General features: G+C 38.3%; 4 protein-coding genes and 1 non-coding gene across 7 annotated transcripts; 4 read left to right on the top strand and 1 right to left on the bottom strand.

Annotated features, from left to right (window-relative positions):
* The first annotated feature begins 355 nt into the window (after positions 1–355).
* Positions 356–11,265, top strand: LOC131336577 (CDPK-related protein kinase). Of its 3 annotated transcripts, none has more exons than XM_058372465.1 (11): positions 356–1,214; positions 3,889–4,019; positions 4,282–4,323; positions 4,496–4,604; positions 5,043–5,121; positions 5,219–5,515; positions 5,599–5,711; positions 8,370–8,477; positions 8,557–8,619; positions 8,714–8,881; positions 10,695–11,265. In XM_058372465.1, the coding sequence occupies exons 1-11, from the start codon at positions 621–623 to the stop codon at positions 10,833–10,835; spliced, it is 1,845 nt and encodes a 614-aa protein (XP_058228448.1). In that variant the 5' UTR covers positions 356–620; the 3' UTR covers positions 10,836–11,265. The 3 variants fall into 3 exon arrangements, with proteins under 3 accessions (XP_058228448.1, XP_058228449.1, XP_058228450.1); XM_058372467.1 differs by lacking the exon at positions 356–1,214 and adding an exon at positions 1,487–3,580; XM_058372466.1 differs by lacking the exon at positions 8,557–8,619.
* On the top strand, positions 7,980–8,087 carry LOC131299374 (small nucleolar RNA snoR100). Its single transcript, XR_009190760.1, has one exon. It is a non-coding gene; the product is annotated as a small nucleolar RNA snoR100 (small nucleolar RNA).
* A 456-nt stretch (positions 11,266–11,721) lies between the features above and the next one.
* LOC131298542 (uncharacterized) lies at positions 11,722–14,268 on the top strand. Its single transcript, XM_058324026.1, has 4 exons — positions 11,722–11,862; positions 12,088–12,366; positions 12,675–13,514; positions 13,714–14,268. Exons 1-4 carry the CDS (start codon positions 11,722–11,724, stop codon positions 14,266–14,268), a joined length of 1,815 nt encoding a protein of 604 aa, XP_058180009.1.
* A 665-nt stretch (positions 14,269–14,933) lies between these two features.
* On the top strand, positions 14,934–15,605 carry LOC131298541 (secreted RxLR effector protein 161-like). Its single transcript, XM_058324025.1, has 2 exons — positions 14,934–15,372; positions 15,424–15,605. Exons 1-2 carry the CDS (start codon positions 14,934–14,936, stop codon positions 15,603–15,605), a joined length of 621 nt encoding a protein of 206 aa, XP_058180008.1.
* A 7,714-nt stretch (positions 15,606–23,319) lies between these two features.
* Positions 23,320–26,039, bottom strand: LOC131298540 (uncharacterized). The gene is made up of 5 exons (XM_058324024.1): positions 25,273–26,039; positions 25,008–25,180; positions 24,833–24,860; positions 23,802–24,731; positions 23,320–23,338 (listed from the first exon to the last, which is right to left on the bottom strand). Exons 1-5 carry the CDS (start codon positions 26,037–26,039, stop codon positions 23,320–23,322), a joined length of 1,917 nt encoding a protein of 638 aa, XP_058180007.1.
* Positions 26,040–26,253: the final 214 nt, after the last annotated feature.

Genomic DNA, 26,253 nt, shown 5'->3' with positions numbered 1-26,253 from the left:
AATACACAACTTAAAAATTGTGATGAAGGCGGTGAATGTGATATTTAACAAAGCTGGAGGATGTTAATATGCAAGATGACGCGTGACGGTGATGACGTTGGTTTCTAAATAATATTTACCGTATTTTCACGATGCTCTTAGTGATCGAATGTAACATGAATAATATTAAACTGGAAAGAAAATGTGAATATTTTAAGCTAATGACTAGTACATTGAATAGTCTATGACTACATATACTATACTATAACGCGTACCACACATTTAAAATTTGATACTCCATAGATCCACTCGCAAAAAAAATTCGCAAAATTTATTCAGTACGTATCATTCAAATACTATTCTCGTCCTTATTTATCTAAAAATCTATAGTATATGTAATTCTTTAAAAACAGTTCACAAACGCCATCTTAAATTGGAGTGGAGTGGGGAATTGAATCCACAACAGTTCTCGACAATAGCAAACCAACCGTCAGTTCCTCTCCCTCTCTCTCTCTGCCCGCCATATTTCCACACACAATACATACAGAGAATTTCAAATTTTGTATGCTACATATCAGAAATCAAAATCAAAATTGAATCGTTAAATTGTACTAAGTTATACTGCGCCAAAATCAATAACAATGGGTACTTGCTGCTCCAAAGAAGCCACAGGAACCATTATCTCCGCTAACGGTAACCCCATTACAGTCAAGGATAGCTCTATCCCCATTCCAGTCAAGGATAGCGCTAACCCCGTTAAGGACATCGCTAAACCATCTGAAAATGCCCAAATCCTAGAAACCCAGCAGCAGCCGGAGCAAGTAGAAGTGGAGGTAGTTAAGAGATCTCCTTTCTTTCCCTTTAACAGCCCCACCCCGGCCCACTACTTATTGACGAAGAATTCGCCGCCGGCGGGATCTCCGGCGATGACCCAGAAGAGAATCTTCAAGCGGACGCCGTCTCCGGCGAAGCACATAAGGTCGGCGTTGGCAAGGCGGCAGGGGAAGCCGAATAAGGAGGCAGCTGAGGGCGGCAACAAGGAGGGGGCGACGGGGGGCGGCAGCGGGCGGTTGGGGCTGGATAAGAGTTTTGGATACAAGAAGGGTTTTGGGAATGAGTATGAGATGGGGGAGGAGATTGGGAAGGGGCATTTTGGGTATACATGTAAGGCCAAGTGCAAAAAGGGTGAGCTTAAGGGGCAAGAAGTGGCTGTCAAAGTCATTCCCAAAGCCCAGGTTTGGAATTTCCTAATTTGGTCTCTTAACACATATCCTGTGAATGAGTAGTGGTAATATTCTAGATCAAGTATGTGTGATCCGGATCTGGGACCTGTAGTGCACTTCTACACTACAGGGCTGTTCTCAACTGTGCAACTCAGCGATACTCTTCCCTTCCCTGGAAAAGTCTTTTCTTAAATCTGGATCATTGAAAACACATTTGGACAGCTAGGGTAACGCACTACAGCCCTGTAGTGCACAACAGAGGTGCACTATTGAGTCCCCGGTTCTGTGTGATCCATGGTACTAGTTGGAGTTCATATTCAGAGCATCTACGGCCCTTACTGGAAATTTTCTTGAATTTGAGTAAGAGTTTCATTTGGTATGAATCACTCTGACGAACAAACTCAAATCTGAGCACAAGTTTGTGTAAAAACTTCGTAATGGCATAATTGTAAATTGTGAACTGCAAAACAAGCCTTAAAAAATTTGAGTAAGGTTTGAGTCACTCTTTATTTGGTTAAAAATTCGAGTCAATTAAAAGGTTAAGGGCTGGGGATGCTCTTCGTTGATCAGAACTGTAGTCAGAGAGCAAATTTTTTGTCTTATGAGCTGTGGTTGTTTTGATGAAAACCCAAATCTGCCCCTTTTAGTGACTTTGACTAAGAAGACTTAGGCAGGGTTTGGTTCACAGGAATGAAGCTGGAACGGAATGATCATTCATTGGGATGTTTTTGGTTAATATTACGGAATTTTATCATTACAAATGCAATTATCTTTCTCCAATTCCATTCCTTTCTAAAATCATTCCAGCAGAACGTTATAGCTTGCATGTAGTGCTCAGCTGGGGATGTAGTATGTACTGCAATCAGATTGTTAGATGGTGGGCAAACGAACAAAAGTACGAACATAACTGTTCCAACACATTTGGCACGATTTTCTGGTATTGGGAAGTTTGCTGATGGCTGGGTATTGGGAAGTTTGCTGATGGCTGGCTAAATTGTAGTGGATAGTGGTAACATAGTAAGCATATTTGGCAGTATAGAAGGTCATGGCAAAATGTCAATGGACAATGTGGAGAAAGCAGACGAGAACCATCATGTTATTTTACTTTAGGGGTCTAATATATAAGATATTTGGGTTGACATCGGTGTCAAACTTTTAGTACATTCCCAGGGAGTGTGCAAATCTTCTGGTTATCTAAATGTTCTGTAATCTATTGCCATCGACCAACCTTGGTACCTTAATACCAACATTTATGGCATGTAAAATCAATCAATGGTGGGGCTTCTTCTCTTCTTAGATCTTTTGGAACTTGTAAATTATGGTCTTTTGACGAAAAAATTCTAATTGAAAACATTATTAAGGTTCTTTCGCTAGTGCTGGGTACTGAATTCAATAGCCGGAGTTCGTAACGAAGTTGCTTTCGCATAGATTAAATTCATTTAGAGATATATGCATAGGCTTGCCTGGATTTCAACATCTGCAGTAGCAGACACGTCTTCAGAAGTGCAGGCTTTTGTTCGTGAATTTTTGGGGAAGTATACGCAGATTGAAGTAATGACAGTGTTTCTTTGTTCTTAACATTCTTTTTGCACCGTTAACAATGGTTTTTCAGAGCAAGCAATTTGTTTTCCTGATCGGCAAGCATGCGAAAATGTTAAAACACATAACCTAAGCCCTCTGGGAAGATTTAAATATGGAGATGGCTGTAGATCAAATGAGGTGGGGACGTCAGGGAAGGAGAGAGAGACCTTGTCCCATGTATGAACAGTTCAAACCAGTGGAGCTAGCTTAGCCAAGCAAAATTGCCTAGGCTTGGACAGTTGGCTCAACATGTCCCATGTTAAACATTGGGGTCTGTATCATGGGGTCGGTTGACGAGGGCAGCAAATAGCTTTGCTTAGACAACGTCGAGGTTATCACCTATCAACTATGCCCTTGACATACATTGGGGCCAGTATCAAATGTAGTCCTATTGCCTGATTATGTTAAGTCTCAGGACCTGTACCGGGGGAGCTGTAGGGACTGCAATGATAGTGGAATGTAGCGTTTAAGCTATGTCTTGGGTCAACGCTATTTGTCTTGTGTTGTTTTTTCTTATTAATATTGGTGGCTCAAGTACAAGCGTGAAATGGTGTACTGCTTGACGAGCCTCTGTCTCTGGCCTACAATCATCCATGGTAGGGTACCTAGGGTGCCCCCGGTGAAGTTTGCATGGCGAGCCATGGAGAGCTGAGCTGGTGGCCGGAGCTAGCAGATGTCTGCTGGGTCCACGTGTCAAGCTGCGTAGGGCTTGGTAACACTTGGTCTAGTCATGTTTTGAAGGTTGACGAGGAGGTTACATGACCTGCCACGTGGCAGTCTGCATAGTGTATCCTACAGTAAGATACCAGGACATGAATGTGTTTACTTTGCATTACATACTGCTCCTCTGGTTGACATTTTAGAATGTTATCTTTCTCCTGTTGTTTGATATATTTTGGTGGCTGTTGTATTTGATCCTTTGTTATGTCAGTTTAATGTATGATCACCAACCACTAGTTTTTATACAAATTTTCTGTTTGTTAGTTTGATTATCTTTGTAACTTTATTTGATGTCTTGGTAGATTACAGTGCATGGTGTGTTTCTGTTTAGTTTCCTTCTTTGAATTTTGTGTTGCTAATTTGGAATCATTATTGTTGTAACTAGATGACCACTGCCATAGCCATAGAGGATGCAAGAAGGGAGGTGAAAATATTGAGAGCTTTAACGGGACATAACAATCTAGTCAAATTGTATGACGCATTTGAAGACCATGAAAATGTTTACATAGTGATGGAGTAAGCTTCAATCTTGACACTTTGTTGAACTTCATCTCTTTAGAATGGATTATCACTGGCTTGTTGAACCTGATTAGCATTGACCCATTTAGATATGTAACTAGTTTGATGGATACAGGGATGAATTTCATCTTTACTTACCAGCTTTATTCGAAAATTTTACCCACTTTGATCCTGTATTGTCATATAAACTGGTGTTATGCAATGCTTGCTCGTACTATGTTAATCTGTCACAGGATTTGATCAATATTATCGCTTTCAGGCTATGTGAAGGTGGGGAGCTTTTGGATAGAATACTATCAAGGTATATTATTAGTGTTAGCTTCCTAGACATTTTTGTATTTTTCTGTTCTTCTTGATTGTAGAGGCTACGATATTACGGTGGGTCGACAAACAGGAGCATTTTGATGAAATGAAAGTTGACAGTTGCTTATAATATTAACATGCTTTACTGAACTGAGTCTTCTATTCTGCAGGGGTGGAAAGTACACAGAAGATGATGCAAAGGCTGTTCTGATTCAAATATTAAATTTTGTTTCTTTTTGCCATCTCCAGGGTGTGGTGCATCGGGATCTTAAGCCAGAGGTGGGTGATATTATCAAGTTAACATCAATCAATGATTGTCAAGCATTCGATTTAACCTGCTTGATTATCAAGTGTATTGGCACTTTTGTTATTTGGGTAGGGTAAAGGTAAATGCGTTATTATATTGGGAAGGTCTCCTGGGACGAGCTCTCTGATTTTAGAGCCCTTTTTCGGGGGTCAGAAAAGAAAACTTTTGAGAATATTCAACAGTTAGATAATGACAGCCATTTAAGGTCTCCCTCATAATTGTTCTTGTTCTTAAAATTGTTAATTTGGGGAAAAGGATATTGATTTGCACATGAATGGTTGTTACTAAGACATCAGTTTCAGCAGTATTTGTTGGAATGATGACAAAAATGTTACGTATGTGGTATGCACAAAAGCCATTTTATTTTTACATCGGTGCTCTTATCTAATCTTAGTGAATTGCTGGATCAGAATTTCTTGTTTACATCCAAGGAGGAGAACTCACAATTAAAGGCTATAGATTTTGGCTTGTCAGATTTTGTGATGCCAGGTTAGTCCATTCTTCCCCGTTCTGGATAATACTGCAGTCTTATATGATTTTACGTGTTGAATGGTTAATGATATTTAAAATGCCAATTTATCTATAGATGAGAGGCTCAATGACATCGTCGGTAGTGCATACTATGTGGCACCAGAAGTCCTGCATAGGTCTTACAGTACAGAGGCTGATGTCTGGAGTATAGGTATTATAGCATATATCCTCTTGTGTGGCAGCCGTCCATTTTGGGCTCGAACTGAATCTGGGATCTTTCGGGCTGTCCTAAAAGCTGATCCATGTTTTGATGAACCACCTTGGCCTTCTCTATCTTCTGAGGCAAAAGACTTTGTCAAACGCTTATTGAACAAGGACCCCCGAAAAAGAATGACAGCTGCTCAAGCTCTAAGTCAGTGTCTCAACTCCTTTTATATGTTCCGAGTTCTCTGTTCTGTATATTCCTGAAGCATTATTTAAAATCCTCCCTTGTAGGTCATCCATGGATCAAAAATAACAATGACGAAAAAGTTCCACTGGATATACTGATTGTTAAACTCATGAAGGCTTATATGCACTCGTCTGCTCTTCGAAAAGCAGCTTTACAGGTGTGTATATGGTGCTAAACAAATGATAATTGCGTGTTCTTTTATTGGCTGCATCTGCATGAATTCTCACTTGGCGGGTTCCTTTCAACAGTGCTACGCAATTTTCTGTCCTATTAGCTTCATGTGTTAACGTTTGTTGTTTGAAAAGCAGTGTAAAGGAACAGCATCAGTCATGACGGTATCGATTAGATTGCGTCTTATCCACTTCATTTTAATAGATTTTGTGCCTGGTTAGAAAATGAAGCTTCCTAATAGAGGTCCACTCGATGCAGTTTAGGCTTGATTTTTGGCAAGACAAGGATATCACAGAAGACTCCTATCTTTCTTTGTTGACTTCATGTAGTCTATCAGGATAACGCAAAAAACTGTATGACTCGAACAATTTAAGCCCTTTGCATGCATGTCTTTTCTTTGAAGGATCATTTAAGTATTCCTTATTTTCCTTGTCAGTATATTCTAGTAGTTATCTTATGCATTCACTTACAGAAGCATAGCTGATTCAAGCTAAAGAAAAAAAGTTATTTTTATGAAATCAGGAGCAAATTTTAGAAATATCAAGTGGTGCCTTTTCATTTATGGTTCATGTGCTGTACATGACTGATATGACTGTTCCATACCAAAACTTCGTATATTTTTTTAATTTTAGAGCAAAGGTGCCAACTTTTTCTTAGGACGAGACTTCAGTGCTTCCGAGATGGCAATGTGAGGAAACACTCTGGGATAATAAAACTTGCATCGGAAAGAAGCAAATGTAAAGCTTTCACAAAAATTCTTGCAGAATGGAGAAGGAAGGTTTTGTTATAATCCGGATCATGTATATCTCTAATGATTTTGGGGAACTTTTATATTTGGAAAGCCATGGTATTTTATTTTTGGTCAGAATTGGACCATAACAGCATACTATCAGATTGGGAGGTTGATGGATATTTTGAATGAAAAGTAGGATTAGTGGTTTTACTATATTATTTTTTTTGTTTTGGTAATTGACTATAGTCATTTAGTTATTCTGAGGGGAAGCTTGTGGATGTTTATGGACTTTTGTTTGATGATCACTTAGTTCTATGCGACAATTTTCGTTCAGGGGCCTCACATAATTGTTTAATTGTATTGAATCCAAGATAATTGATCTTTCAATATGCCTTGTAGTATAGACTAATAGAGGTTCTTCCTTTTCTGCATCCTCTTGTGACAAATTGAGCAGGGCACTAATCTTTTTTTCCCCCTTCCTTTTCATATGCTGCTCCTTGTGTGTGTATTTTGGGGAGATTAAACATGTAAAACAACTTAAGTTCACAGAGTCGATGGAAGTTCTGAAAACTTTTTGAATTGGAATTATTATGAGGTTGGTGAATTGTTTTTTGATTAGAAATAGCCAGGTTATCATCACTGTAAATGGATAAGGTTGCTGAATGATACCTTGAATTCCATGCATCAGCTGCTTTTACATAGGACTAGGAGTTATTAACTCTGCAGAGGCCGTGTCGATTTTCTCCTAGATTTTATTAAATTGCATTCTCAAGCACCTAAGTTATCGCCATAATATGCTTTAACTATTTTAAATGGGAGTAATCTGGAAGCATGCTTTATTGCATATTGCATACCCCATTGGGCCTGGAAGTGTTTTGGGTGTAAAGGCGTTTGTGGGTGCGTGCTATTTTTTTCTGATGCTTTCCTGATGTACTGCTTTATCCATGGTTTGGATCGTCTTTTGATTCTTCTTACATCTTGTTCTTTCTATTTGTCTGATTTCTTTTTCTGTCAGAAAAGTTGGTTGTGACATGTAGTTCCAGTGATTGCCAGCGTAGTGCTTCCATGAAGGTGTCGACTTTTCATTCAACATTATTTTTACAGTTATTGTGCATACCGATGCTCTGGACCAGGGCCGGCCCTGGGTGTAGGCCCACCAGGCGACTGCCTAGAGCCTCCCATTTTGAGCCCCCAATTAGTAAAATATATTAAATATTAGATATGTGAATTATTTTACAACTGGGATAAACTAGCGTGGTGGTAAGCTGCGCACGTCTAGAACAGTAGGTCCTGATTTTGATACCTACCTCTTTCCGTTTTTAATTTAAAATTTTGGTCTGTTTGGTGTTTCAAAAACAACACTTTGGAGTTTCGAACTCCCGACCATATTGCCGACGAACTACAAGCTTAGCTTGTGTCTTCTATCAAACAACTAATTAATATACTAAAATGAAAAAGGCCCCATTTTCAAAACCCTGCCTAGGCCTCAGAAATCTGAGGGCCGGGCCTGCTCTGGACTATCAATGAAAGAAGTATGGTAATGTGCACATAAATTGAATTGGGTCTCTAGGCCTACCTTCTTTGATGCCATTTGGCTTTGATTTGGGGGTATGGTTCAGTAGCAAAACAGGTATAAGGGGGCCACTATTTCAGTGGTATTCTGAGAGCAACTACTTTGTGCATATTGCCAAAGGTTAGGTCTGTCTCCAATCCTCTTCCGCCCATACCCCCAATGATTGGAGACTACATGGGTTCTGTTGTTGTTGTTGTTGTATTATGTTTACAGTGTTTCTGAGACTGAATATGTTTGTTTTCTGTTGCAATCTGTTGTTTTCATTTCACATGTCATTTTCTTTCCATAAGAATTTTAGTGGTCAAATTCCCATTGTTTTATTCGTTGTTATTTGTCAGGCTGTAGCCAAAACATTGACAGTGGAGGAGTTATTTTATTTGAAGGAACAGTTCACGCTATTGGAACCAACTGAAAGTGGCACCATAAGCTTGGATAACATTAAAGCGGTTGGTTGAAACATGACTATTTAAACATCTTCAGCTTTATTTATGTCAAGTTGCTCTCAAATATTTTTTATTTGGTCAGGCCTTGACAATATATGCAACAGATGCTATGAAGGAATCTCGCGTCCTTGAATTTCTAGCATCAGTATGTGCTTTACGGATGTCTCAATCAATTATGCTTTTCTGCACTGTGTTCTAATGTTCTGAGCGATACAATGTTTCCTCTTCTTTTGTGGCAGCTTAATGGACTTCAGAATAGACGGATGGACTTTGAGGAATTCTGTGCAGCTGCATTAAGTGTCCATCAGCTTGAATCTCGTGATAGGTGGGAGCAACATGCTCGTTGTGCTTATGAGCTTTTTGAAAAGAATGGAAACAGGGCTATTGTCGTTGAGGAACTGGCCTCGGTAAGTTAGATCATGCTCTTGGTCACGGGAACATTTTTTTTTATTAATGCAAGACAACCAAAGTGTTGGATATAAGAAATGTTTACATACATTCTAAGAAGCAGGGACTTGGACACTATATAGGTGAGAACTTGGTACCCAACAATTTGCCAGAAAATTAGGACACATACATGGCATAGGTTTGGGGACTACAATGTCTTTTGTGCTATTGTGATTTTCTATGTATGGGATCACTAGAGCATATACAGCATAATTTATAGAAAGGGTGGTCCTAATGCCATTATGGAAGCACGCAATATCTATATGAGAAGGCAAACTGCCCCAAGCGAGTCACGGTTTCACCCTCTCCTCCGGTCTTCCTTTACATCCTCTCTCCATGGGGCCACATTTGTCCTCTTCCTTTCTACTCCCTCTCTCTACCGCTTTTTGGCTTTTGACCAACCTGTGGTACTGGCACCCACACCAACTTCGCACCACCAGTACTGCCACATCCCCCGTTCCATAGCCAAAGCCGTGATCAAATCCACCTTGAATAGTGCTGCCTAATACTTCCTCTGCAAGCCCCAGGGAGCTGCTTCAATTCCAAGCCCAAAATGCCACCCCAGGTTTGATTCCCCCTCCATCAACAGAAAGCATTTCCACCATAGCACTAAGCCCTGCCACAGTGACCACCAAAATAGAATACCTCTGAAGTCAGCTCCCTTAGCATTTCCACCAAAATAGAATACCTCTGAAGTCAGCTCCTCTGAAGTTGTTGTACTCAGGTGCAAGATATGGGGGCAATGGTGAAAGCTAGAACAGGATTTTGGGGCTATTGGCGTTTCTAAAATTTGAGAGAGAGAGAGAGAGAGAGAGAGAGAGAGAGAGAGAGAGAGATGGAAAAGGGCTAGGTATACAGTTGACTCGGGTCACGTCATGAAGCAACTGTTTTTAGGGCAATATGATCTTTAATGTTCAAACAGTGTGGCTCCACAATTATTAGTCATGGCATTATCTCTATAATGGTTACATTTATTTGTTATCTCCATTGAGCTTTGTCAAGAGCATCATGTTATGTGATGTCTAAATTGGTGAACATTAGCTAAAGAGCTATGGGAGAAATTGGTGAAGTACACGACAAAGAGTATTCAGAATCGTTTATTTCTCAAGGAGAAGCTCTTCCGGTTCGAGTTCAAGCAAGGGAAGATGCCAAAAGTCTCAAAGTCATCAAGCATGGGTTGTAGCAGTCCACAAAAGCTGCCCAACCCCAGCTCTTATGACCTAGTTTAGAACTCAAAGACATCAAACCTTCCGTGTCGTAAGATGTGTCTGGACGCCTATGTTATAAGGACTCAGATAAAAGGTTTCAGGTGCAGGTAATTGTCTAAGTATCGGATTCATCTCATTCCCGTTTTGAGGACATGGGACATACCAAAATATTCAAATTATTTCTCTAAAGTATTTTGCAGGCATCATATGCATAATTCCTGCTAAATTCGAATAACAAACTTATCAAAATTAGGTAAATTCTAAACATGTTGGCGTGGATCTCTTTTACTCTTATCTGAGTGTCGAATGTCTGATCGAGTACTTTATTTATTAAGTACAGTTGATGTAACCTATATAAACAGAAGATATGCATGTCGTATCTCTGATCCTAACATAACAGTAGTAGTACAAACCAAGATATACTACTTGGCCCGCTCAAAGAGTGTCTGACTGATGCGTGGTGTGCTTCATAGATTGCATTTGTACTACGATGGTGTACTTTTACGTTGTAGTTGTACTAATTTTTTATTTCATAGTCAAGCTTTGACATTGGAAAGTATTTCAGGAACTGGGTGTTGGCCCATCCGTCCCTGTTCATGCCGTTCTTCACGACTGGATTAGGCACACAGATGGAAAGCTGAGTTTCCTTGGGTTTGTTAAGTTGTTGCGTGGCTCATCTAGTCGATCACTTGCGAAAGCTCGATAACGTTTAAAGACATTCAGCGTCCTCACAATTACGGGTTTATGGGTGCTGTTTTTGTCCTTTAACAGATGGGATGAGAACTGTTCAAGGCACTGGCAATGTTCATTTCTGGATTCGGAGCACGAGCTTTTTATTTCACTTTGGGGTGATTTCGAGCAGTGAGTAATCCTATTACACTTTAGGGTGATTTCGAGTAGTGAGGTATCCTATTGTCCATTAAGCGTTGAAGCACCGAAATTTCGAATGCGATTTGTAAAGTTGTCGCAACAAATTTGTGTAAATCTAAGGTGAATATTGTTGAGGTTATTTTGTAATTAGCTCTTAGTTAAAGGGTCTTGCTTAAAATTAGTTTGTCTTATTCTATTAGGGTTGTATATATACCGTGTAAATGAATGAGATACATAACAATTGAGTTTTTCTCCCAATTCACATGGTATCAGAGCCGAACACAATATTCTCACCCATATAATCAAGGTTTTTTGAAAACAAGGTATCTGACATCATGGGTGAGAAGATCGAATCATTCGGATCGAAAATAGCTCTGTTGTTTGTTCAAGCTGAAGCATCTTTCAATGCTGGAATCGTTCTTACCAAATCAAACTACGATGTTTGGTCCCAAATGATGGAGATGCATATTGCCGAGAGGGAGAAACTCTCCTATATTGATGAAAAAACCGAGCAATCGACTGAATCCGATGCTGGGTATGGAAAATGGTATTCTAAAAATCAAAAAGTGAAGAGGCGGTTATTGATATCCATGACCCCAGAAATCATGAAGCGCTATTTACGCGTATCCATCGCCCGTGAAATTTGGGTTGCCCTATCATCTGCTTTCTATGATGGCAACGATGAACTCTAGTTATACTCCTCGAATCAAAAGGTTTTTACTATGAAACAAGGGGTAAAACTCCTTTCCGTATATTATGGGGTGTTATGCGAGATTTTTCGTGAATTGGATCATCGTGATAGAGTGATTATGGAGAACACTAATGATATTGCAGCATATAAGAAATCTATCCAACGGCAACGGGTACACATTTTCCTTGCCGGATTGGAGGAGGAATTTGAATAGGTTCATGGAGAAGTCCTTCGCAAGGACTCTCTCCCAGGTTTGGAAGAGTGCTATGCGCTAATCCGACGTGAGGCTATTCGTCATGTCACTTTGAATGTGGAATCAGAAAATATAGATTCCTCAGTCATGGTGGCTCGTAATCGGCCGAACTTGAAACTACAGGAGCAACCTCGTCTCTAGCAGACTCAACTCCAATATCAATTGCGCTCGAATGCTCGCTCCTGGGGTACTACAAAACAATCATACAAATGTACACATTGCGATCAAACTGGGCACACAAAAGAGCGTTGTTATGAGCTTGTTGGGTACCCAGAGTGGTGGGATCATAGTCGTGATTCAAAGAAAAGAGGGTCTGGTTGGAATGCGGCAGCTGCACTTACGAAGGGAAAGGTAGATGGAGATAATGAATTTGCCAAACATGCCACTGCATTGATAGCAACAGCAGGTAACAATATTGGTAAGGTTTTAAATATGTCTGTACCTGTTTTGAATAATACATGGATAATTGATTTAGGAGCGACTGATCATATGACATTTGATTCTAGACAAATTTCATCCTTAAGACAATCTTCCTAGAAATGTTGTGTCCACTGCTAATGATGCCTCTGCTCCAATTATTGGAGAAAGGGCGCTGTCACTTACAGATACTTTAAACTTGGAGTCTGTTCTAGTTGTCCCATCCTTGGAATATAATTTATTGTCAGTTGCTCAAATAACCTTGACATTACACTATGTTGTGATTTTTTGGCCTGATTTCTATTTTTTTTAAGGACATCCGAACGAGACAAACGATTGGTTATAGTGTTAGGAGAGGGAAGCTGTACTACCTGGATCTTGTGTCGACGAGTTCAGACAAGTTGCGCAAGGCACTGGTAGCAGATAGTTTTGAAGGGGAGAAGAAAAAATCTGAAATTTGGTTATGGCATCGACGTTTGGGACATGTCTCATTTGGTTATTTGAAGAAGTTGTTTCTGAGTTTATTTTCAAAAGTTTATATTTCTGTTTTCCGTTGTGAAGTCTGTGAACTTGCGAAAAGCCACCGTATGTCCTTTCTAGTTACTTTAAATAAAAGTTTCGTTCCTTTTATGCTTATTCATTCTGATGTTTGGGGTCTATCTCCGGTTACTACTATGAATGGATCACGTTGGTTTATCGCATTTATTGATGATTGTACTAGGATGACTTGGGTATGCTTAATGAAGTCAAAAAAGGAGGTGAATTTGTTGTTTCTAAAATTCCATGCCATGATTCAGACTCAATACAAAGCACAGGTTCAAGTTCTTCGTAGTGATAATGGTAGAGAATATATAAAGTCTGAACTTCAACATTATTTGACTACACAGGGCATTGTTCATCAAACCACGTGTACTTCCACACCCCAACAAAATGGGGTGGCAGAGAGAAAAAATCGACACTTGTTGGAGGTTGTTCGTGCTTCCTTGATTGAAGCTCATATGCCTGTGTCATGTTGGGGAGATGCCCTTTCTTCAGCTGCATATCTCATTAATCGTGTTCCATCCAGCGCTGTTAAATTTCAGATCCCATTTCAAGCTCTACAAGATGTCACCAATGCTCCCACTGTCCCTAATTTACAACCTCGTGTTTTTTGGGTGTGTTGTGTTTGTCCACCTTCATAAATATCAACGGAGTAAATTAGAGCCTAGAGCATTGCGGTGTGTTTTCTTAGGGTATGCATCTCATCAGAAGGGTTATCGATGTTATCATCCTCCCACAAAAGTCATGCATATTACATTGGATGTGGTTTTTCATGAAGATAAGATGTATTTTTCACCTGAGTTTGATCTTCAGGGGGTGCATCATAAGGCGGAAGTTCAAACTCAGACTCGAAGTTATGATTCTTATAATTATGAAATTCTGAATTATGATTATGCTGGGGCATCTGAAGATGTGGATACAGGTGTGAGCAGTTTGGATACAGATGTGGATATAGGTGTGAACAGTTTGGATACAAGTAGTGTTGAAGACTCTCCTGTTATTGAAACTGCGTCACTATTTGAGCCTCTCTCACTGCAACATGACACACATAACCAATCGCTCGTTGAGGATGTTCCTGAGTCTGTTCCAAACTCTCCCAGAAGAAATCCCCCTCGTAGTAATAAAGGTATTCTTAAACCCGTGAATGAACCTGAACTTACTAGCAAGGCCAAGTATCCCATGAGTCAGTATGTGTCCACCCATCCCTTGTCTGAATCAAATAAGTCATTTGTGAATCAATTATCTGCTGTATTTATTCCTAACAGTGTGCAGGAGGCCCTTGCTGATCCAAGGTGGAAAGCAGTGATGAATGAAGAAATGAAGTCTTGCAGAAGAACAAAACATGGGAGCTTGTTGATCTCTCGTTAGGAAAGAAGCCAATGGGGTACCGATGGATCTATACCATTAAGTATAAAGCTGATGGTACCATCGAACGATTCAAAGCTCGACTGGTGGCGAAGGGGTACACTCAAACATATGGAATTGATTATATGGATACTTTTGCTCTTGTGGCTAAGATCAATACTGTTCGTGTTTTGTTGTCTTTAGCTGTGAATTTGGATTGGCCATTACAACAGTTTGCTGTGAAGAATGCTTTTCTGCACGGTGACTTGACAGAGGAAATTTATATGGATCCCCCACCTAGGTGTCTCATTCAAGGAAACCATGAGAGGAAAGTATGTAGATTGAAGAAGTCATTGTATGGATTGAAACAATCCCCCAGAGCCTGGTTTGGAAGGTTTACAAAGTCCATGAGAGAATTTGGATATCGACAGAGCAATGTAGATCATACTTTATTTTTTAAACAACAAAAGGGTAAGATTACTGCACTCATTATATATGTGGATGATATGGTGGTTACAGGAAATGATCATGAGGAAAGGGAAGCTCTACAGAATTACTTGTCCAAAGAATTTGAAATGAAAGATCTTGGTTCATTGAAATATTTTCTCGGGATAGAAGTTTCTCGATCTAGCTGAGGAATTTTTCTGTCTCAGAGAAAATATGTCCTAGATTTGTTGAAGGAAACCGGAATGTCAGCGTGTGAACCCATAGATACTCCGGTGGAGGAAGGGTTGAAGTTATGTATTGCTTCTAATCAAGTTCCAACTGACAAAGGTAGATATCAGAGACTCGTAGGGAGATTAATGTATCTGGCACACACAAGGCCAAACCTTACGTACGCTCTAAGTATTGTTAGCCAATTTATGCATAATCCTGGAGAACAACACATGAGTGCAGTGATGCGAATCTTGAAGTACTTAAAGTCTGCCCCTGGAAAAGGAATCTTGTTTTCCAAGAGTATTGATTGTCACAAAGTTGAAGCATATACTGATGCTGATTGGGCTGGGTCCAATGATGACAGGCGATCCACCTCTGGTTATTTCACCTTCGTAGGAGGTAATCTTGTTACTTGGAGAAGCAAGAAGCAGAATGTTGTTGCTCATTCAAGTGCGGAAGCCGAATATCGAGGTATGGCCCTCTGTATTTGTGAAGTCTTATAGCTAAGACAGCTCTTAGAAGATTTGGGGTATCCACCAAAGCAATCGATTCATGTGTACTGTGACAACAAGGTTGCCTGTGATATTGCCCACAATCCAGTTCAACATTACAGAACAAAACATGTGGAGGTTGACAGATGTTTTATCAAGGAAAAGTTGGAAGCGAAGATTATCGAATTACCCAAGATTCGATCTGAGGATTAGCTGGCGGATCTCTTCACCAAAGCTGTGTCAAATAAATTGTTTTCAAAATTTGTTGACAAGTTGGGCATGTGGGATATCTATGCACCAACTTGAGGGAGAGTGTTGAGGTTATTTTGTAATTAGCTCTTAGTTAAAGGGTCTTGCTTAAAATTAGTTTGTCTTATTCTATTAGGGTTGTATTTATACCATGTAAATGAAAGAGATACATAACAATTGAGTTTTTCTCCCAATTCACAAATATTTCTCAACTAGTTACGGACGTTCTTATCTGATGTACATTTCGTTTGATGTCCGGCCTCATGCTTTGCCTTGTATTGTCTGAGGTGTACTACTTGTTTGTTTGGGGTACTCAAAATCTCTACGCACGGTTCCCAATAAATTTTCTCTATCTATCTCTCTCCACTCATTACACTTTAAAATCTTCCTAAAAATCTAAACCGAACTAGCTGAGATTGGTCATGAGATCTCCGTTCCATTTTCCTAATATTGTCTTTCTCGATATTATTGAAAGTGTTTGTATTTAGTTTCCGACGGAGTTGGAGTAAAATGTTGTATAATTTACTGTTAAGTTGAATTTGAAGACCACGTAGAGAAACCATATAAAGAAGTAGATTAGTGTTATGGAAACTTTTGTTGAAGTGAGATTTTCACCGGGATTAGTCAAGGTGTGCGTAAGTTGATCCGGACATCTGAGTTATAAAAAAAAGTTGGAGAATTGATGCTGGGGTGGTGATATATATGCGCAACTTGAGTGCCTGTTTATGAAAAAAAATTCAAGGGATAGCTTTTGGGATTTTGGAAGTAGTCTAATGCCATAGATTTTGTAAGCACTAATCTTGCATAGACATTTTTGTGGCGCCAAACTTAGGTCCTACAAAAATGATCTGAACCGCTCAATTTTCATAAAATATTCTTTTAGAAATGATTTCCATTCTTCATTTTTTTTATTATGACACTTTTTTTTTGTCTTTTAGTGAAAAAATGAACACAAAAGCTTCACTAAAAGACAAAAAACAAAGTGCCATAGTCAAAAAAGGGAGAATGAAAATTATTTTCCTTCTTTTGCACGGTCCAGTAAAAACAATAGCTCAATCCGATATTTGTATTGGCTTTTTAAGAATTAATGTCGATTTTGAGTTAAAGGAAGAGTTGACAAATATGATTAGGGTTGTGTTGATCGTGTCTGTGTTGAGTACGAAAAAATAAACTTAGTAGCGCCATTTTCTAGCCAAAATAGTAGCGGGATGGAGGTTGACAAAACATATAGTGGGGGAATTGAGAAGGGAGTATAATTTATAAATCCAAGTTTCAATAACACTTGAAAGAAGAAGATGATGGGGGGAAATAAGAGGTACATAGGTATTTTGAAGAACGTTAAACTTCAACATCTTAGAATGGGGGAAGGCCGTGAACTCTTTGAAGTACCCGGTTTGTCTAACCTTGACCGAGATGCTTTAGCTATTCCTGTCTCAACAGTTGCTTCTGAAGCTGCTTTTAGTATCGAAGGTCGTGCTGTTGACCAATTTCGTAGTTCTCTTTCCCCAAAGCTTATTGAGTGCTTAATTTGTATGCAAGATTGGTTGTGTATTACTCCATTTCCATTTGAAGTGGAAGAGAATATGTACGAAATGCAATGGTTCGAATTAGGTAAAATTGAACTTTATTTGTACTTTTGTATTTCGATTCTGTACCTTAGTTATTTTGAATGCAATTAATAAAATGTTTGCAAAATGTTTCTCTTAATTCAATATCAGAGTGGTGTTCTTATGTTACTCTTGCTTGTTGTCCTGCTTCGCTTCTTTTGCTGTTTATTTCTTTTTTGGCTCTAGGGAACGTAATACTTGGATAATTAAATGTTGGTTATTTGAATTTTTAATTGGGAGAATTTTCCCCAAGTCCACTATACTACTTTCCAAACCCCATAAGTCCACTTCTAAATTCTATAACCCCCTAAGTCCATTAAACTATTAGTAAGAATATAATAACCCTGATTGGTCTAATATACCCCTATTTTTTTTAAAAAATTTGCCCCATTCTTTCATCAGTTCAAAAACATCCAGTTCAAAATTCTCCATATCTCGAAAAAAACTCCCGAATCACTACAAAACCCCTCCCCGCTCCCCCCACCCCTCCCCCCTTTTCAGAAGGAATAATACTGGACGATTCCTGAAAAATTCTCCCAGCCCTAGACGGTTCGTGAAGAGCAGTGGATCGCCGTCGACCTTCTTCATTCACCAACAGTCTCACTTCTCCGTTCGTCGCCCTAGTTTCAGTCAGACCTTCTTCGTAGTTCGTCTCCGTTCATCGCCCGTTCTTCACCCATTTTATTCTGGTGCCAGTGGTCGTTCTTCGCCCGTTCATCGGACCTTAACGGTATATATTCTCCTTTTCCGATTTTGTTTGATTCATCTCCGTCATTCTACACCCTCGTCGCCGTCGAAACCTTTCGGTTCATCCCTATTGCCGTCAATCTCTTCCGTTTGCTACGATCCATTCGGTATGTTTCTTAGGAAACTAAAAGTGAACTATGGGTATATATGGTTATATATATATGCTAGGTTGGTGTTTGGTAAAGTTAGGGATTCGATTGATAGTATATATATGGTTATATTAATGACGGTTATATATGGTTATATCAATCTTTGATTTGGTATAGTATGGTTGAATTGAGTTAGGGATTCGATTGATAGTATATATATGGTTATATCAATGATGTTTTCACTTTTGATATGCTGAGCAGCATAGGTTTACATTGGACTGCTGTTTGCACTTGTACTGCAGTTTGACTATTTATTCTAGCTCAGTTGTTTTGGCTTTCAAGAGATGTTCATACTTTAAATTGATGTTGTTTAGTCCATTTGGTTGCGGAAAATGGTGGATTTGTCTTTGTTGTTCTCTGGTACTTTCAGTTGATTGATTGTTTTGTGGTTCTTGCTTTAGCTCAATCTGATTTTTTTGGTGTCTGATTCTGCGTATGGGTTTGTAAGTTTGTTTTGAATCGTTCTTCTCCGTTCGTCGCCCTAATTTCAGGGTCCCAAAATCAGACTTCGCTGACCGACTTCGCCATCAGATTGTACGACGCAATCGATACACTAGGTATGTGTCCCTTCGTATATATGGTTATATGAATGGTTTGGGTAATTTAAGTTCTGGTTTTGTATATATATTGTTATATCATAAATTAGATTTCTTTTGGTTCAGAGTTCGATGATCTCTTTTGCGAGTTTTTTGTATAGAGCATCATGGGAAATTTTATGAATGGTTTATGTGTATGTTTGAGCAGTCCAGCATATTTGGTTATATATCTGGTTTGGCTAAGTTAATGATTAATGGTGATACACTGCGGAATAAAGTTGCCTTGCAGTTGAAACGAGAGCTCTCAATCTGTCAATTCCTGATCTATCAATAAACTCTCCCTTCGTTTTCCATTGTTCTTAGTTTTTGTGCAATCTATACCACCAATCGTATCAACTGGTTAATGGTTACATGTTTGTGTTTTTCTTTTCGTATATATGGTTATATAACTGGTTTGGCTATGTTAATTTAGTATTTTAATTGCGAGTATATATGGTTATATCAATATCTAAGCAATCCAGTTTATGATTCTCTTCATATATATGGTTATATAATTGGTTTGGCCAAGTTATCAATTGAGGTGGAGTGTACTTATAAGTTTTTTCCCAACTTAGGAGATAAACCGGAATTTCCCTCCATTGTCTCTCCAGAAAATTGCTATCATGTCCCCTCTAAATGTCATGTTTAAATCCCCCTAGTATTTTGAAATTTTGAAAAAACTCTTGTTTTAAACCTAAAACAAATGAAATAAGGCCTTGTTCTCTCACAAAGCCATCATGCAAGTGCATATTTTTGTAAGCTTATGTGGAAGTATACGTTATACAATTGAACGCTTACTGATGGATGTTCAATTTTTTGTTATCTGAGCAGTCCAGTTTATATTTTCTTTTCGTATATATGGTTATATAATTGGTTTGGCCAAGCATTGTTAGGGTTTTGATTGCGAGTATATATGGTTGTATCAATGTTGCTTATATATTCGGATCAACTAGGCCGCTGCGCGGACCATTTCAATAATCTAATTTAATTCATTTTTATAGATATAACCCACTTTAACGAAAATATGGTTTTCCCTCTGTACATGAGATATATATGGTTATATATCCAATAATGTACCCTATATCGGGCCATCATTCCTTACATATATGGTTACATGTGATTTTGCTGGTATAATGTATAATGAGACGTATGACATTTAGGTTATATAACGATTAGGTTTTCATTTAACCGCTGATTATCATAAACATATAAAGCTGTATATTTCCATATGTTAATTTTGTTCATTGTATGTGCAGCAATGACTAATCCAAAAATCACAAGGAAAGAGCTGATACCCGTGGCAAATGCTCGACCATTAGCAATGATTGACCATAAAAAACAGATAAGGCAGAAGAAATCACCAAGGAAACGGATAGCAGACCCAACTGTCATAAATATTGAAGACAGTGAGGATAAATCCAAGGTCGTCAAGTCTGCCTCACCCACCCCCCGAGAAAAAGTGGTCGCAAAAAAGAGTAAAGGACCAGTAGCTACTATTGAAACACCAACTGTACAGAAATCACCTACCCCAACTAAAAAGGTGACGCCAACAAGAATCAAGTTCAAAGACCATGGTAAAAAGTCAGAGACTGAAAAGGTTTATGAGAGAAAGAGGAAAAGGGCAAATAGGGAAGATGAAGGAGTTATAGATCTGCAATCCCTAATAAAGAGAGTGACACGTTCTTTTAAGGCAGTGTAGAAATTGAAAAGGGGTAAGGATAGTGAAGAAAAAAAGATCGACACACGGAAGGACACAAAGAAGAAAGAAAAAGAACTACCGCAAAAAGAAAGGGAGGACAAAGGATTTAAAAGAAAAATAAGGTCTCAAGTCCCTAAGGACGGATGTTTGAACAGAAAATCAAAGGTGAACAAAAAGGAAAAGGGGGAAGAAGAAGAAGATGAGTGGGATGAAGAAGAAGGGGATGAAGAAGAAAAGGGAAAGGGGAAGAAAGGGCATAAAAGTGAAGGGTTCAAGGGCAAACGAAAACAAGAAAAAGTAGAACCCGGGATGTCTAATAATCCCTGAAATGTAAAGAGACATATTCAGTACAGGTAAGGACACATGAATATATGTATATATGATTGTATTGATGTAATATTATATATGTTCTACTCACTTGTGACAGGATATATATGATGTTATTAACTGAAATATATATACTTTTATATGATATTTTGTATCAGTTTAATTGAATTGCACCATCATATTAATGTTAGATGTTCCATATTAACATTGATACAATGTTATATATGATATACGTAATTGTGAAAGGTTATGTATAATGTTATTACCTGAATTATATATGGTTATATATGATACTCTGAATCATTTCCATTGTATTGCTTATATATGATATTCTATACCAATGTGTGTATTTTATGCAGGTCAACTTTAAATACTATGGTAAAACTGATAAGGAGTATTCCTACTGGGGAATTCACACCACTTCAAATTTAGGAGATCAAGAAAACCCCATTTGCGAAAATTTTGTTGGGTATTGTCGAAGCAAAAATGGATGAGGCCTACGTAAGGAAGAGCGATACCGACGTTTTAAAGTTGGTAAAGCAATATGAGGGGACTAATGGGAGATTCAAATTGGGTGGCAAATCTGTGAAAATAACGGCGAAAGAGGTTACACTCATATTTGGAATACAATCTGGTCCTAAAAGGATTGTACTAAATCCAACTCCAAGGGTCCCAAAATCAGACTTCGCTGATCGTCTTTGCTCGGGTCCCAAAGGCCAAAGGATATTAACAATTCCGTTACTAAGGGAATTCTTTACCAAGGCTGTTAAAGGCACCACTTTGCAGGATGCGAATGATTTGGCGCGTGTCCTATGCCTTTTGTTAATAGGGACATTGTTTTTTGCAAACACACAAGCCAGAGTGCATTGGGGTTACTTGGAGTTTGTGGAATATTTGGATAATAGCACCTCCTACGATTGGGCAACCTTCATCACCAAAGACGTCATCCAAGAATTCAACAAAAGGGCTTCTTCGAAACCAACAAAAGTCGGAGGATGCGTAATGGGACTTATGGTAACAATGACTTCCCAATTTATAATGTTTATAGTTTTTCCAATTTTCTGGTATGTTTTAAACTAATTTTTGCCTTCATTCAAAAACAGTATTGGCTTTGTGAGCACGTGTCTTTAATTAATCAGGGAGATCCACAAATCATACCAAGGTTCATCAAGTGGAGACTTGGTGACCTAACAAATGCACTGCGTACAAACAACTTGCACTCTCTTGATCCGCAGTTGGTAAGCATTGTATAGAGTTATATGTTTTTTTATGAACGTATTTGATCCATTATAAAACAGTTTTGGTGCTAGATGTGAGTTATAAACATCATTATTTATTGTCTATTTTTAAAAGTATTATCTTCAGAATTGGAGCCAAGCGACGCGGAGGAAGACTTGTATAGGTTTTCCCTAGTCCCTAATGTTAAGGCTGCTAAGTTGAAGACGGCAGTTGACAAGTCGGGCGATGAGGTCATGGAGGATACGAGTGATGAGGAAACGGAAAGTGAGCAAGATGAAGTGGTAGACCTCCTAGGTATAATCAAAACCTTGACCGAAGGAGGTTTGAACGATGAAAGTAGAAGCAGGACAATAAAGAAATGGGAAGCAAGAAGGATAGGGAAGGGGTTGCAATGAGCGTTCGTGCGATGGAGTGTACATATGATGGTGAGATTGTTTGTGAGATGGGGAGTGACGTGGTGTCCTCGACACAAATATGGTTTTTAATTTTTTTTTTCTGGTAAGGATAGCAGAAAGGATATTTTATTGGTCTTAATATGGTACAATCCACTTTGATGGTTAATTCCGAAGAAACTTTGACTTGGCCATTGACTTGTAAATAATACTCTGTCTTATATGGTACACTATGGTGATAAAGATAGTTAGATGGTGTTTCCAAGACATTATTTATTGGTTTAGGGTTTTCTTTGGTTAAGGGGTCTGTATATTTTGATCGGATTTGACTTCGCCTATGAACTGTTAGTGATTGCCTATTTTAGATGGTACATTTTGTCAATGATGGAATTTCATGGGTGCATAAGTTATTAATATGTTAATGTATTTGGGAATGTTGACAGGTTGTTACATTTGAGAATTAAAATGTATAGTTCATCACAATGTATTCGATGTACCTACATGGTCATATATTGACTTTTGGACTCAAATACACGACAGAATCTTCTATAACATTGTTATATGATTTCTTTTGGTTGTGTTGTGCTGCTTCCACTGTATAAAATATTATAACGTTATATATTCTTAACTGGACAAATGGTTATTGTTAATGAATTTCAATATATAACGTTAAACCTAAACAACCAAAATCAATTTAGATTTGCATCCTTAATTTTTCAAAAAAATCAAATTACCGACAAACATGGTTATATATAAAAAACTGTACAATGTTACAAACATATATGGTCATATATTTGACTATGTCATATGTAACTTAAAAAAGGATACCATATAATATTATATAAAGTTATATAAGTACAATAACGTTATATACAGTGTACCTGAATAGGAGAATATAGAAAGTTATATAACTATAATATGTCACACCGTACACAACTGATGTCTATAAAACATCAGTGAACCTGAAAAAGAGAATACAGTAAGTTATATAACGTTATATAACTGTAATAGGTCACACCGTACACAACTGATGTCTATAAAACATCAATGAACCTGAAAAGGAAAATATAGTAAGTTATATAACGTTATATAATTGTAATATGTCACACCGTACACAACTGATGTCTATAAAACAGCAGTGAACCTGGAAGAGAGAATATAGAACGTCATATAAGGTTATATAATGTTAATATGTCAAAGTGTACACACCTAATGTCCACAAAACAGTAAAACTCTTTATTTATCCATAATCCAAAAGAAACAATTTTAATATTTTAAGCATAAATCAGGAAAAACAAAACAACCCCCAACTATATTCTATTCTTCATCATAATCTCTCCTTTATTCTCATATTTGACCTCTTTGTCTCATATATCGCTTGGCTCTTTGCATGTTCTTCTATTGTGCTTTGTAGCCTTGTGGCACCTCCCACATTTATTTGGCCTGGTGTTCGACTCTTCACCCCTTGAACGAATACGTTTAACCTTGGGCCTACCTGCTGGCCGCCTATTACGTGGAGGGTTTATAAACCGGTCACCTTCTTTTGTAAAATCGAAAATGTCACTCTCTACAACTGGATATATAGGTTCTTCATATGCACGTTGATACGCATCAACAAGGTATAACGGATCAATGTGGTCCACCAAATTTCCTTCCCCTCTACAAGCTTTTATAATAACCGTTGCAGCATGCCTACACATGAAACCGGTAGACTGCCAATTACCACAAAAGCACGTCCTTTCCTCAACATATGCTACCTTCGGGGGAAGACAGCGCACCTCGTACAAACCAACCTTTGACATAATGATCCTCCACGACCTTCCTTTCTTGATAAAGCGAACTAACTTCTTATCCATCTTCGGACAAATCACTGAATTCCATTTCATCAACTTTACTCTCCTAGCTGCCATTTGCTTCATAATTTTGCGATGAAGCTCATCGACTAAATAAAACACAGGCATTTCCCAAGCTTTAAGAATCCAATTATTAAACGACTCCATAGCACTAGAACTCATCTCACCATACCATTGACCTTCGAAATACGCGTTACTCAAATGCTCTTTGGGGACACTCGCAATAAAGGTCCTAGCTTTATCTCCACCAAATTGGTAAAATTCTTCCTCAGCAGCTTTGTAAATCGACACCGATGAAGCATATGCACATTTGTTGAACAATTCAACGAGCCTGTTCCGAAAGCCTTTCCTAAACTGACCAGGAAAGTGATCTTTCAAGTTAAACTGTAGGTGATAAAGACAGTATGCATGATGATAATCGGGGAACATAACAGGGATGTTGTTGACAAAACCTGCTTTACGATCAGCAATAAAGGTAATAGGGTGAGTGGACAATATACTCCTCAAAAGGCCAAGAAACCAAGTCTAATTAGTATCATTTTCAGCGTCACAAATTGCATAAGCTATAGGGAATAAACCTGTACATGAATGATAACGTATTACATTATATGCGAACTTCTGCCATATGTAGCTTCACATAATAGAACATACAGTGTTATACATTCAAAACTGTACGAATGAATTTAAATATATAAGGTCAAAACATAAACAACCAAAACAAATGTACATTGATTTGCATCTTTCCTTGTTGAGGCAAGGAATGTTCCTTTGAATCTACCTTTCAGATGGGTGGCATCAAGACACAGAAACGATCGACAGTAGTTGAACCCCTTGATACAAACGTCAAACGACACAAACAGTCGCGAAAACTCCTTGGTTACATGATCAGATTCGAGCCTCAATATGCTCCTCGGATTCGTAGCCCTTGCAGCTTGAACGTACCATCGAAGCCTATCGAATGAACCTTCATAATCTCCATATAATCCCCCCTTGCCTTTTCAACACCTAACCAAGCACTATGATAGCACAAATCAAGACCATACTTGTCTGTGAACCAATCTAGCATGTCGATTGGAGAAGTCTTAGGTTTTTTCTTGACAATTTTAGCTATCTCATTCGCAACCAGACGGGATGACACGCGCTTATACTTATTGGTTTGATACGTTGAACCACAATTATGCTCATTATGACACTTTTTAATATGAAATACTCCATTGGTTCTATTTAAAATAGCATGCACGTGCCATTCACACCCCATAATAACATAAACAGCCGTCACCCTAAGTAAGTCATTTTTCACGAAACGGTACATAAAGCCATTCTCAATCGCATATTTAGCCAGCACAGCCCTGAACTCCTTCACACCTAAGGGAAATTCTTGTCCAACACCATCTATCAAATCAGCCCAAGCTTCCGTCAAATACCTAGTCTCCGCATGTTTAGAATTCTTTTCCGCAGGGTCCATTCTATCCACATATTCTAACTCATCATCAACTTTTTCATCAACATCACCCATTTCATCGAAATTACTACCAGCAATTAACCTGCTACTATGTTTATTCTCATAAACCTTTGCATTTATGCGATCACAATTACTAAACAAAAAAAGCATGTTCTCAAAATCAAATTCATTCTGAAGAGCACAATAACCATCCTCATAAACATATGAAATAGAAAACCCACCAACAGACAGATTCTGCCACCTATTATGAATGTTGCTTAAAACATCTTTCAACCTACCACCACCCGATAACCTCACCGGAAGAATTTGCAACTCATACTTACAAAGAAACATCATTGTTGAATCCATGACTACTTCACAAATAACAACACACAAGAAAAGTAAAAAATCAAATAACTGAAAAATATTGTTATATATCAAAAACTGGACAGCGTTACAAACATATATGGTCATATATTTGTTATTGCATGTGTAACTCTAAAAAGAGAATATATAATTTTATATCACGTTATATCAGTACAATAACGTTATACACAACGTAACTCTGAACATATAACATATA

The sequence above is a fragment of the Rhododendron vialii genome, chromosome 8a (genome assembly GCF_030253575.1).
Source record: "Rhododendron vialii isolate Sample 1 chromosome 8a, ASM3025357v1".
Taxonomy (NCBI): Eukaryota; Viridiplantae; Streptophyta; class Magnoliopsida; order Ericales; family Ericaceae; genus Rhododendron; species Rhododendron vialii.
This window is presented reverse-complemented; position numbering and strand designations above follow the sequence as displayed.